At 39.2% G+C, this 12,666-nt stretch overlaps 1 protein-coding gene across 1 annotated transcript in view; it reads right to left on the bottom strand.

The window, feature by feature from the left end:
• Positions 1–12,666, bottom strand: part of C2H10orf67 (chromosome 2 C10orf67 homolog) — an 84,685-nt gene that overhangs the window by 60,838 nt on the left and 11,181 nt on the right. Inside the window, 1 exon segment of the mRNA XM_073220180.1 lies at positions 4,053–4,064. Coding sequence (XP_073076281.1) covers positions 4,053–4,064 — 12 coding nt within the window.

Raw genomic sequence — 12,666 nt, 5'->3', positions numbered from 1 at the left:
CTCAAATAGTGACATCAACTCTTCCCTGGGTCTCTAGCCTTGCTTGCTTACCTTGTAGATTTCAGACTTGCCAGCCCCCACAATCATTCCTTAAAATCAATCTCTTTTTCCCTTTCTCTCTCTCTCTCTCTGCGCACACATCCTATTGGTTCTGTTTCTCTGGAGAATCTTGACTAATAAATTATCCACATCTAAAGACCATAAATTCACACCAACACCTCCAATTCCAGTCCAACATCACAGCATTTACGGTCATCTTCTTTCCATGGTAGCACCCCTTTTCTGACAGTAATAAAACTAGGTCGCATGATGCTCAATGCACCGATGTATTTGCTCAGTGTGCCCTTGCTGTAACCCACCTCTGGACCACATTGTGCCACTGAGAGCTCTGCTCTGATGCGGGGAATGGGGAAAGCAAGGAGGCAGGAGCATGTCTTTGGTCTTTTAATTCACAATGACAAAGATTTATTTTAAATTTAAATGCTATTGGTCTTGCCAGTTAACATTTGTATTTTAACTTTCCCTTTGGCATTTGAAAGTGAGATGGGGTTAATATTCAAATATCTGGGACACAATTGTTGGCTTTTTATTATTAAAATAATTTTATGATGTTATTTGATCTCATAGGCAATACCTGTGACAGACAATATTAGACAACAGAGCTGGACATAATCTGGGGTGAGAAATAGACTAGGATATAAATTTTTGGTACCCAGAAGTCTGAGGATACCCAGAGGAGCAGTGGTGGGTGTTGGGGGCTGCATTACGAAGGTGGGAGCAGGGCTTTCCTCTTTCCCAATCCTCAACACACACCTAGTTTATTATCAGCTAAATGGTTAAATTCAACATGGTGAGAGAAAAAGAAAAATCCCAGGAATGTTGTTTCCTTCCATGTGGAGTGACATCCTCTTCCACTCTGTTTTATCTGATTATAACCTTGGAAGAAGAAGCTTGGTCATGTGTTGGCCATCCCCTTCCTTTTCCCTTTCTCTCTGGGGCAAGTGCTACAGGAAGAGACCCACCCAGCCCAGTGCTGCCTGTGATGGGAGGTAAGTCTGCCAGATCTTGGGTTTAGCACTCGGTAGCCTGTTTTATCAGTGAAACAGATGCTATCCATCTGCTGACTCCCTGACTTTATTTTTCAACTGGTCCAAATCTGGGTGGGGAAGAGGATATTATTTATTGAGTTACATAAAGACTCCAATAATATTTATCTTTCAAGGTTGCAAATCTAAGCATGATGTGAAAACTGCTTAGAATTCTACAGTGATTCTTTGATGTCTCTGAGATAAATACCAGTTCCTCAGCTTCTCTTGCCTGTATCACCTCTCACCACTTTCTCCAGACCTCTTATCTTGAAGCCTTACAAATGACTTACAGCTCGCTGGCTTCCTTGCACCCTAATGCCTCTTTGCTGTCACCCAGGCCACTTCCCTGTCTGCCTCCTATCTTTCCCCAGCTTGCCAAATAGTCATCATCTTTTAAGGCTTAGTTCAGAAATCACCTCCTCTTGAAAATCTTCCTTAACTATTCTCCCAAAACCCCAGATGAGTCAGGCACTCATCAGGTGCAGACCTCTTTTACGGACCGTAACTGCTGAATTTACCTCTCATGAATGCTACAGTTATGAACAACTTAAGTTCAGGGACTGCTTTTGTCTCTGCTACAAAAATCAGATGGTGGATGGAGGAAGCAACAATTGAGTGAAAGAACAAGCAGTTAAAACCCTCAGCATCATGTATTGCCTTTGTTCTTGGAAGTTTTCCCTAGGAACTCATAATTTATTTCCAGGACCATGGTGTAGGTAGAGTTCTTTTGGCACCTTTCTTGGTTATATTCAGCCTCTTATTCAACAAACACTTGTCTAATACCTATTACATGCCAATCCCTCTGTTGGGAGAAGAGTACAAAGATGGATACAGCACGGTCTCTGGTCCCTAGGAACAAAAAGTCTACAGTAAAGACCAAGACATAAAAGAGTAACTTTGCTACAATTCAGTGTGTCAGTTATCCAGGAGAGCAAGAGCATCCCAGCAAGAAGGAACGTTATGTGAAAATTCCAGGGAGGTGACTGACTAATAAGTTGAGGTATGCAGAGGGAGGCAGGTGACTACCAGTGGCTCAGTATTGCTGGACAGTGAAATTTCCATCAAGAAGCAAAGAGAGATAAGAGTGGAGAAATCTAAGGTCTTTCTGGGACCTGCTAATTAATGGCTTAGATGTCACCAGACTGGCTTAGAATAGATGCTGAAGGGTTTTTAATAGGGGCAGGATATGACTGGATTTGTGATTGAAAGACTACGCACTCTGCTGGGTAGACAAGGACATCAGGAAACTAGATGGGATAAGGAGGTAACACCTGCAGGCGAGGCAAGCCATGTCGACTGCCAGGGCTATTCACTGGCAAGGTAACGAAGACGGATTTAGGAGGTTAAAAAACTGGCAGGGTTTGAAGGCTCACTGAAAATGAGGGTGTATTTATTCCCTGTGCTGTATCACAGTTTTACTTAGTGGCTTACAATGCATGTGTATTATCTCAGTTTCTATGGGCCAGGAGTTCAGGAATGGCTGAGATGGGCTGAAATCAGTGTGTGGTTTGGGCCTATGGTCTCCTCAGAGGATCAACTGGAAAAGGATCCTCTTCCTCACTCATGCAGGTTGTTGGAAGGATTCATGTCCTTGTGGTGTAGGACTGAGCTTGTCAGCCAGAAGCTGCCTTAGCTCCAGAGGCTGCTTGCAGTTCTTTGCCCCCAGATGTTGGGACTCCACAACATGGCCTTTTGCTCTCTGCAAGCCGACAAAGGAGAGGGAGACTGTAAGACAGGAGCTACACTCTTTCTTAACGTAATCATTGTGGCACCTTTGTTAGATTCTGTTGGTTAGAAGCAAGTCCAGGTTCCGCCCACACTCAAGGAGACAAGGTGCGTGATCACACAGGGAGTGAAGCCCTGGAGGAGGGACTCTTAGGTCAGCACAGGGAGTGAATCCCAGCTTCCAGCAGGGGGGAGGAGCTGGACTGTGGCACCAACTGCTAAGACCAGGAAACTCAGGAGAAAGGGCAGAGTTAAGGGGAAAGATGTTTTGTAAAGTCTGGGTCCTGGTGAGTTTGGGGTGACTTATTTTGTAACTTTTTTCTTTTATAAACTTCAGTTTTTTGCCATTTCATCCAGGCATTTTTCTTTCTCATCCTCTTTGCAACATAAAGCCTGATCCAGGCCATTAACAATGCTCTGGGGAAGGAATTCCTCACAATCCAAGGAGATGCACCATGTCCTTGGCAGAAGCCCATCTTGATTTCATGTCAGAATCCAGAAAATTTAATCCCCTTCAAATGCCAAAATGTTGGTATTTTATTGCATACTACTGTTTTAGGACTTTAAAAAAAAATCTGAAGTAACAGTCATTTAACACCTGGGTAGTAATTTGGATGGCTCTTCTACACGTCTGCAGGCCTTGAAAGGCAGAGGAAAACACAATAGACAAAGGAAGGTTTCAACTGTAAGAATAAACACTTTCACTGTTCAAAGACTTTCCAAAGCAATTTTACCACATTACTGTTTTAACAAACACATTTTTAACATGACAGCCTTGAAACAGATTTGAGTAATTCTGCATCAGACCTTCATCTATATTTGAGAAAGTACAGAAGAGGACAAACCTGGAATGCTTTCCTTGAAATAAATGTTACTGCTTGCTGTCCGTATAAAGATTTTAGTCCTGAAGAATGAACTGAGAGGGTCGTTGGTAAAGATCTCTTTAAAGTTGCTGAAGGGGAGATGTGGTTATCTGATGAAGATGTCCTGGGAAAAGTGAACTGATAACAATTTGCCATTCGCCTGATTAATGACAATCAGAAAAAGATTTCTTGGAAGTTAGAAAACTGTGTACAGAAATTTTCTCTGGCTTATTGATGATACAAATGACACTTTTTTTTTAAAAGATCACACTTTTTTATGAGTTTTTTTTAGAGCATTTTTACGTTTATAATAAAATTGAGAGGAAGGTACAGAGAGTTCCCATATGCCCTCTGCCCCCACACATGTATAGCCTACCCTATAAAATTGCTTGTTTTTTTAAAAGATCAGATGAAATAATCATGTTTTCACAATTACATTTTCTTCTGTCTTGTATGGTTTGTTATTTTCTGAGCAATACTTATTTTATCTGCTAGTAGTTTTTATTTGTATGCATATATATTTGTTTACATTTATATGCAATTTTGTTTTTATTTGTTTTATATATGTTCATAAAATTTGTATTTGAGATAGTATACATTTAGTTCACTACTTAAAAATGTCTATGAGTTATCAGATGGTAGGGACAGAAGGTATGGGCGTAGGAATTGGAAGAAGGTGGCCAAAAGGTATAAACTTCCAGTTATAAGATAAATAAGTATCAGGGAAGTAACATATAGCACGGTGACTACAGGTAACATTGCTAGATGGATGTTTGAAAGTTGCTGAGGGAGTAGATCCCAGAAGTTCTAATCACAAATAAAAAATAATTAATTTTTTTGTGACTATGAGGAGATGGATGCTAACTAAATTTATTGCGGTAATCATTTCACAATATATGTAAATCAAGTCATTATGTGATACACCTTTCACTTATACTGAGCTATATGTCTACTGTATCTCAGTAAAACTGAAAAAAAATCTACAAATCCTGAATTTATTAAAATAAATGTTAGTAGCAGTAGCACTGTTTCTATTTTATGAAAAATAAATATAAAAAATACACAGCCAGAGGCCAGCTTTGGGCCACTGCTTGTACTAAAGTAAGTAGTGGTAACTTTTCTTTCCATTGCTAGGGCTTTGAGTTTCCTCAGAGTCCCCAGGGAGACACTCCTAGTAGTTCTGTTACCTATTCAAAAAATATAAGTAACAGTGTATTTTATTTTTTCATCAAAATAAATTGATATACAATATTGAATGGTTTCAAGTGTACAACAGAGTGCTTTGACAACTATATACATTATGAGATGCTCACCACAGTACGTGTAGTTGACATCTGTCAACATACAAAGTTATTACAATATTATAGGCTATATTCTCTGTGCTGTACTTTCATCCCCATGATTAATTTTAATTATTTATTTATTTATTACTGATATACAATCTTATATTAGTTTCAAATATACAACACAGTGGTTCAACAGTTATCCACATTAAATCTTCACCCCCACTAATACAGCTACTATCTGTCAACATAGGAAGATGTTATAGAATCACTGGCTATATTCGCCATGCTGTACTACCATCCCCATAACCAACTTATAATTGAGATTTTTGTGCCCCTTTAACTGCCTTCCCCTACCCACTCACCCAGCCCCTCCCCCATCACCACCGCCAGTCCCTTCTCGGTGTCTGAGTCTATTGCTGTTTTGTTCATCCTATTTTGCTTTGTATTTATATTCCACAAATAAGTGAAATTATATGGCATTTGTCTTTCTCTGTTTGGCTTATCTCACTGAGCATAATAGCCTCTAGATGCATCCATGTTGCTGCAAATGGAAGGATTTTTATTTTTTTAATGGCTGAATAATATTCCATTATGTCTATGTACTACCTCTTCTTTACCCATTCATCTACTGATGGACACTTACTTAGGTTGCTTCCATATCTTGGCTATTGTAAATAGTGCTGCAATAAACATAGGCGTGCATATATTTTTTTGAATCAAGGATTTTATTTTCTTCAGGTAAATTCCTAAAAGTGGAATTGCTGGGTGGAATGTTATTTCTATTTTTAGTTTTTCGAGGAACCTCCATTACTGCTTTTCACAGTGGCTGCACTAACTGACATTCCCACCAACAATGTAGGAGGGTTCCCTTTTCTCCACATCCTCATCAACACTTGTTATTTCTTGTCTTTTGGATAGTGGCCATTCTAACTGGTGTGACGTGATATCTCATTGTGGTTTTGATTTGTATGTCCCTCATGATTAGCAATGTGGAGCATCTTTTCATGTGACTGTAGGCCATCTGTATTTCTTGTTTGGAAAAATGTCTGTTCAGGCTCTCCACCCATTTTTCAGTTGGGTGATTTGTTTTTTTGGCATTGAGGCATACGAGCTCTTTATATATTTTGGATGTTAATTTCTCACTGGATAAATTATTTATGAATATATTCTCCCATAGTGTAGATTGAGTTTTTGTTCTGCTGATGGTGTCTTTTGCTGAACAGAAGCTTTTTAAGTTGATGTAGTGCACTTGTTCATTTTTTTTTTGGTATCATTAATGTACAATTATATGAGCAACATTATGGTTACTAGACTCCCCCTATTATCAAGTCCCCACCAAATACCGCATTACAGTCACTATCCATCAGTGTAGTAAGATGCTATAAAATCACTACTTGTCTTCTCTGTGTTGTACTGCCTTCCCTGTGCCCCCCCCCAACATTATGTGTGCTAATCATAATGCCCTTTAATCCCCTTATCCTTCCATTCCCACCCATCCACCCCAGTCCCTGTCCCTTTGGTAATTGTTAGTCCATTCTTGGGTTCTGTGATTCTGCTGCTGTTTCATTCCTTCAGTTTTTTCTTTGTTCTTATACTCCACAGAGGAGCAAAAGCATTTGATATTTGTCTTTCTCTGCCTGGCTTATTTCACTGAGCATAATACCCTCTAGCTCCATCCATGTTTTTGCAAACGGTAGGATTTGTTTTCTTCTTATGGCTAAATAATATTCCATGGCGTATAGGTACCACTTTTTCTTTATCCATTCATCTACTGATGGACACTTAGGTTGCTCCCATTTCTTAGCTATTGTAAATAGTGCTGCAATAAACATAACGGGGGTATGTGTGTGCATATGTCTTTTTCAAACTGGGCTCCTGTATTCTTAGGGTAAATTCCTAGGAGTGAAATTCCTGGGTCAAATGGTATTTCTATTTTTGTTTTTTTGAGGAACCTCCATACACTTGTTCATTTTTTATTTTGTTTCTCTTGCCCAAGGAGATGTGTCCAGGAAAAAACTGCTCATACTTATTCTCAAGAGATTTTTGCCTATGTTTTCTTCTAAGAGTTTTATGGTTTCATGTCTCACATTCAGGGCTTTGATTGATTTTGAGTTTACTTTTCTCTCTGAAGTTAGGCAGTAATCTAATTTTATTCTCTTAGATGTATCTGTCCAGTTTTCCCAACAAGTTGTTGAAGAGGCTATCTTTTCCTGATTGTATATTCATGGCTCCCTTATCATATATTAATTGACCATATATGTGTGGGTTTATATCTGGACTCTCTATTCTGTTCCACTGATTTATGGGTCTACTCTTGTGTCAGTACCACATTGTTTTGATTACTGTAGCTTTGTCATATAGAGTGAAATCAAGGAGTGTAATACCCTCATCTTTGTTATTTCTCAGGATTGGTTTGGCTAATTGGGGTCTTTTGTGGTTCCATGTGAATTTTAGAACTATATGTTCTAGTTCATTGAAAAATTCTATTGGAATTTTTAAAGGTATCTGTAAATTGCTTTGGGCAGGATGGTCATTTTGACAATATTAATTCTTCCTATCCATGAGCATGGGATAGATTTCCACTTATTTGTGTCTTCTTTAATTTCTTTCAAGAGTGTCTTATAGTTTCCAGAGAATAGGTGTTTCACTTTCTTGGTTAGGTTTATTCCTAGGTGTTTCATTCTTTTTGATTAAATTGTAAATGGAATTATTTTCCTGATTTCTCTTTCTGCTAGTTCATTGTTAGCATATAGGAACACAACAGATTTCTGTGTATTAACTTGTATCCTGCAACTTGCTTAATTCAGTTATTAGCTCTAATAGTTTTTTGGTGGAATCTTTAAGATTTCTATGTACATTGTGTCATCTGCAAATAATGACAGTTTAACTTCTTCCTTTCCAATATGGATGTCTTTTTATCTCTTTGTGGTTTCTGATTGCTGTGGCTAGGACCTCCAGTACTATGTTGAATGAAAGTAGTGAGAGTGAACATCCATGTTTCTGATCTTAGAGGAAAAATGTTCAGCTTTTCACCATTAAGTATTATGTTAGCTATGGGCTTGTCATATATGGCCATTATTATGCTCAGGTACATACTCTCTATACCCATTTTTTTGAGAGTTTTTATCATGAATGGATGCTGAACTTCTTTGTCAAATGCTTTTTCAGCATTTATTGGATGATCATGTGGTTTCTACCCTTCTTTTTGTTAGTGTGGTGTATGATGTTCATTGATTTATGAATGTCATACTAACCTTACATCCCTAAATAAATCCCACTTGGTCATGATAGATGATCCTTTTGATGTATTTTTGAATTTCATTTGCTAATATTTTGTTGAGGATTTTTTTAACTATGTTCTGTTCATCAGGCACATTGGCCTGTAATTTTCTTTTTTGTGGTGTCTTGTCTAGTTTTGGTATTAAAGTGATGCTCACCTCATAGAATGAGTTTGAAGTATTCCTTCCTCTTTTACTTTTTGGAATACTTTAAGAAGGATGGGCATTAGCTCTTCTTTAAATGTTTGGTAGAATTAAGCTGTGAAGCCATCTGGTCCTGGACTTTTGTTTTTTGGGAGTTTTTTGATTACCAATTCAATCTGGTTGCTGGTAATTGGTCTGTTGAGATTTTCTGTTTCTTCCTGGGTCAGTCTTGGGGGCTTGTATTTTTCTAGGAATTTGTTCATTTTTTGTAGGTTGTCCAGTTCATTGGCATATAATTTTTCATAGTATTCTGTAATAATTCTTTGTATTTTTGTGGTATCCATTGTGACTATTCCTTCTTTTCTGATTTTGTTTATTTGCAAACTTTTTTTTTCTTTATAATAGTTTATCTATTTTGTTTATTTTCTCAAAGAACCATTTCTTAGTTTCATTAATTTTTTTCTATTGTTTTATTCTTCTCTATATTATTTATTTCTGCTCTGATTTTTATTATATCCCTCCCTCTGCTGACTTTGGGTTTCATTTGTTCTTCTTTTTCTAGTTTCTTAATTGTGATTTTTGGACTGTTTATTTGGGGATTGTTCTTGTTTCTTGAGGTAGGCCTGTATTGCTATTTACTTCCCTCTTAGAATGGCCTTTGTGACATCCCACAAATATTGGATTATTGTATGTTTGTTTCCATTTATTTACATGTATTGCTTGATAATCTGTTTAATTTGGTCATTGATCCATTGACTATTTAGAAGCATGTTGTTTAGCCTCCATGTGTTTTGTAGGCTTTTTTGTTTTCTTTATGAATTTTGTGTTATTTATTTCTAGTTTCATACCATTGTGGTCTGAGAAGTTGCTTGACACCATTTCAGGCTTTTAAAATTTCTTGAGGTTCTTTTTGTGGCCTAGTTATGTGATCTCCTCTGGAGAATGTTCCATGTCCACTTAAGCAAAATGTGTATCCTGCTGCTTCTGGGCTGAGTGTTCTGTAGCTATCTGTTAAGTCCTTCTAGTCTAATGTATTGTTCAGTGCCTCTGTTTCCTTATTTATTTTCTGTCTGGTTGATCTATTGATGTGAGTGGTGTGTTAAAGTCTCCTAAAATGAATGTGTTGCAGTCTATTTCCCCCTTTAATTCTGTTTGTATTTGTTTTACATATTTAGGTGCTCCTATGTTGGATGCATAGAAATTTTAATGGGTATATCCTCCTGTTGGACTAATGCCTCTATCATTATGTAATGTCCTTCTTTGTCTCTTGTTATTATCTTTGTTTTGAACTCTATTTTTTCTGATAGAAGTACTGCCATTCCTGCTTTTTTCTCCCTGTTGTTTGCATGAAATATCTTCCTCAATCTCTTCACTTTTAGTCTGTGTATGCATTTGCATCTGAAATGAGTCTCCTGTAGGCAGCATATAGATGGGTCTTGTTTCTTTATCCATTCTGCCACTTTATGTCTTTTGATTGGTGCATTAACCATTTACATTTAAGGTAATTATTGATAGGAATGTATTTATTGCCATTTTACTAATTGTTTTGTTTGTTTTTATAGCTCCTCTCTGTTCTTTTATTCCCCTCCTATATTCTTCTCTTGTTATTTGATGGTTTTCTTTAGTGTTGTGGTTGGATTTCTCTTTTTTAATTTTTTGTGTCTATTATAGGCTTTAGGTTTGTGGTTACCAAAGCTATCAAGGATAGTTTTTTGACTCTATAACAGTGTGTATTACGTTGCTGATTGCTTTATTTCAAACACAATCTAAAAGTACTTTTTTTATTCTTCCTTACCCACACTTTATGTATAGATATGCTAATCTGCTGTTTTTGTGTATCTCTTGATTGATTTTGTGTATAGTTGGTTTTGGTACTTTTGTTTTAATTTTGTACTTTCTTGGTAATTAATTTGTCTACTACCTTTACTGTAGGTTTAATTTTCACTGGTGAAAACTATTTAGCCTTAGGATCATTTCCATCTACCACAGTTACTTTAACATATCCTGTAATGCTGGTTTAGTTGTTATAAATTCCTTGAGCCTTCATTTATCTGAAATTGTTTAATCCCTGCTTCAAATGTAAATGATAATCTTGCTGGGTAGAGAATTCTTGAAGGTCTTTCTGTTTCAGTACATTAAGCATTTCATGCTATTGCCTGTAAAGTTTCTGCTGAGAATTCTGTTGATAGGCTGATGAGGTTTCCCTTATAAGTATCTTTTTTCTCTCTCTGGCTGCTTTAAATACTCTCTCCTTATCTTTATTCTTTGTCATTTTAATTATTATATGTCTTGGTGTTGTCTTCCTGGGGTTCCTTTTGTTAGGGGCTCTCTGTGCTTCCATGACCTGAGTGTCTATTTCCTTCCCTAGATGGGGGAAGTTTTCAACTATTATTTCCTCAAAGAGACTTTCTGTCCTGTTGTCTCTCTCTTCTCCTTCTGGCACCCCTATTATGTGAATACTGTTTTGTTTGGATTGGTCACACAGCTCTTATCACTCTTTAATTCCTAGAGATCCTTTTTTTCTCTCTGTTCTTCAGCTTTGTTGTGTCCCTGCTCTAATTTCCATCTCATTGATTGTTTCCTTTACTTGCAGCAATCTATTATTCATTCCCTCCACTGTATGTTTCATTACAGTTATTGTATTCTTCAGCTCTTGTATCTCTTTGTTGAAGTCCTCCCTGAGATCATTAATACATCTCTGCAGATCAGTGAGCATATTTATGACTTTTACTTTGAAATCTTTATCAAGAAGGTTGGTGATCTCTTGGTTCATTTAGCCCTCTTTCTGTTGTCTTATCCTGTAGTTTTGTTTGGAACATATTTCTCTGCCTCCTCATTTTGTTAGGCTGTCTATGTTTCTTCCTTTGTATTAGCTGGGTCTGCTGCTTCCTGTTCTAGAGAGTAATGGCTTTATGAAGGCATCCTATGGTACCCAAAAGCTCATGACTCTTTGCTCTTCAGTGCCTGGTTCTCCTTTGCTGTGGAGCCCCAGATGCTGTTGGTGGGTAATAGGCAGGGTCACCTTTCTGTCTGTGGTTTACCTCAGTCTGCTGAGCCCAGTAGTTTGCCTCAGCCAGGCCTTTGTGATAAGAGCAGTGGCACTTCTGCTGGGATCTTCTGGGGCAGAACTGTCCTCTGCCTGCCCCGCAGTGATGGTGGAGCTGCTGGGTTAGTGAGCTGGGCGGAGCAGTCACACTAGCAAGTTGCACAATGGCAGGGTGCACAGGTTCTTGGCAAGTCTCCCAGTTGTGGAGTGTGTGGGTACTCAGCAGTGGCAGCAAGTCAGACACTGGAAGGTTGTACAGATGCACAGAGGCAGTGAGTAGCACGGTGGGGGGCTGTGTCTGCAGTGAGGCAGCTAGTTGCACTGTGGTGGTGCACCGCTGCTGCAGGGAGTTGTGCAGTGATTTCTAGCAGAAGTAAGGTGTGCAGCAACCAGCCCAGCTGCTGCAGGGAGTTGTGCAGTGATCCCTAGCAGAAGTAAGGGGTGCAGCAACCAGCCCATGGGGAGGAAGGAGTTCCTAGTGCTGGCTCCTGCAGGCACTTCCCCATTTGGGCTGAAACAGGGCTGTGAAAGCAGAGAGGGTCTTCCTCTGATGGCCAGGCAGCAAAGTCTGATGCTGCTGAGCCAGGTGGGCTGGCATGTCAGCAGTGTACAAGTAAGTGACTCAGGGCTGAGCTACCAGGAAAGCAGATGGAGCACCTGGGGGTCCCAAGAGCTCCCAACCTGTTAGGCCAAGGGAGGGCTGGGGAGGTATCATCCACCTGCCCTTTCTCCTGCAGAGATAGCTCTGTCCAACCCTCACTCTTCTGGCACCCCTCCCACTGCTAGCAAGTCTTCCGAACTGCCGCTTCTATGATGGGTCTCAGTAGGACCAGTGGAGTGTGCCTGTCCTCAGCCTCCCAAAGTGTTCCAACTGTCCCTGGTGTACAGTCCCATTAATCACCAGAACCCAATGCAATGTGGCCTGTGTTCCCAGAGCAGATCTCCAGGGCCAGGTATGAAGAATACCTGGGCACCTATCCCCTCCCTGCTCAGTTCCTCTTCCTCCTGCCTGAGGGCTGGGATGGGGGAAGGGCTTGAGTCCCACTTAATCACGGCTCTGCCACTTTACCCTTTTCTGTGTGGTCTTCTCTTCTTCCCCAGGTATAGACGGTGTGTTCTGCAGTCTTCAGTTCACTTTTAGATTGAGTTGTATTTGCTGTAGTTGCTTGCTTGGTGTGTGTATGGGAGGAGGTCTCTGTCTTGCCTTCAGGCTACTCTGCCATCTTGACCCTCTCC

Source organism: Manis javanica, chromosome 2, assembly GCF_040802235.1.
Source record: "Manis javanica isolate MJ-LG chromosome 2, MJ_LKY, whole genome shotgun sequence".
Lineage (NCBI taxonomy): Eukaryota > Metazoa > Chordata > Mammalia > Pholidota > Manidae > Manis > Manis javanica.
Note: the sequence above shows the minus strand (reverse complement) of the source record. Positions and strands in the feature narration are given on the sequence as shown.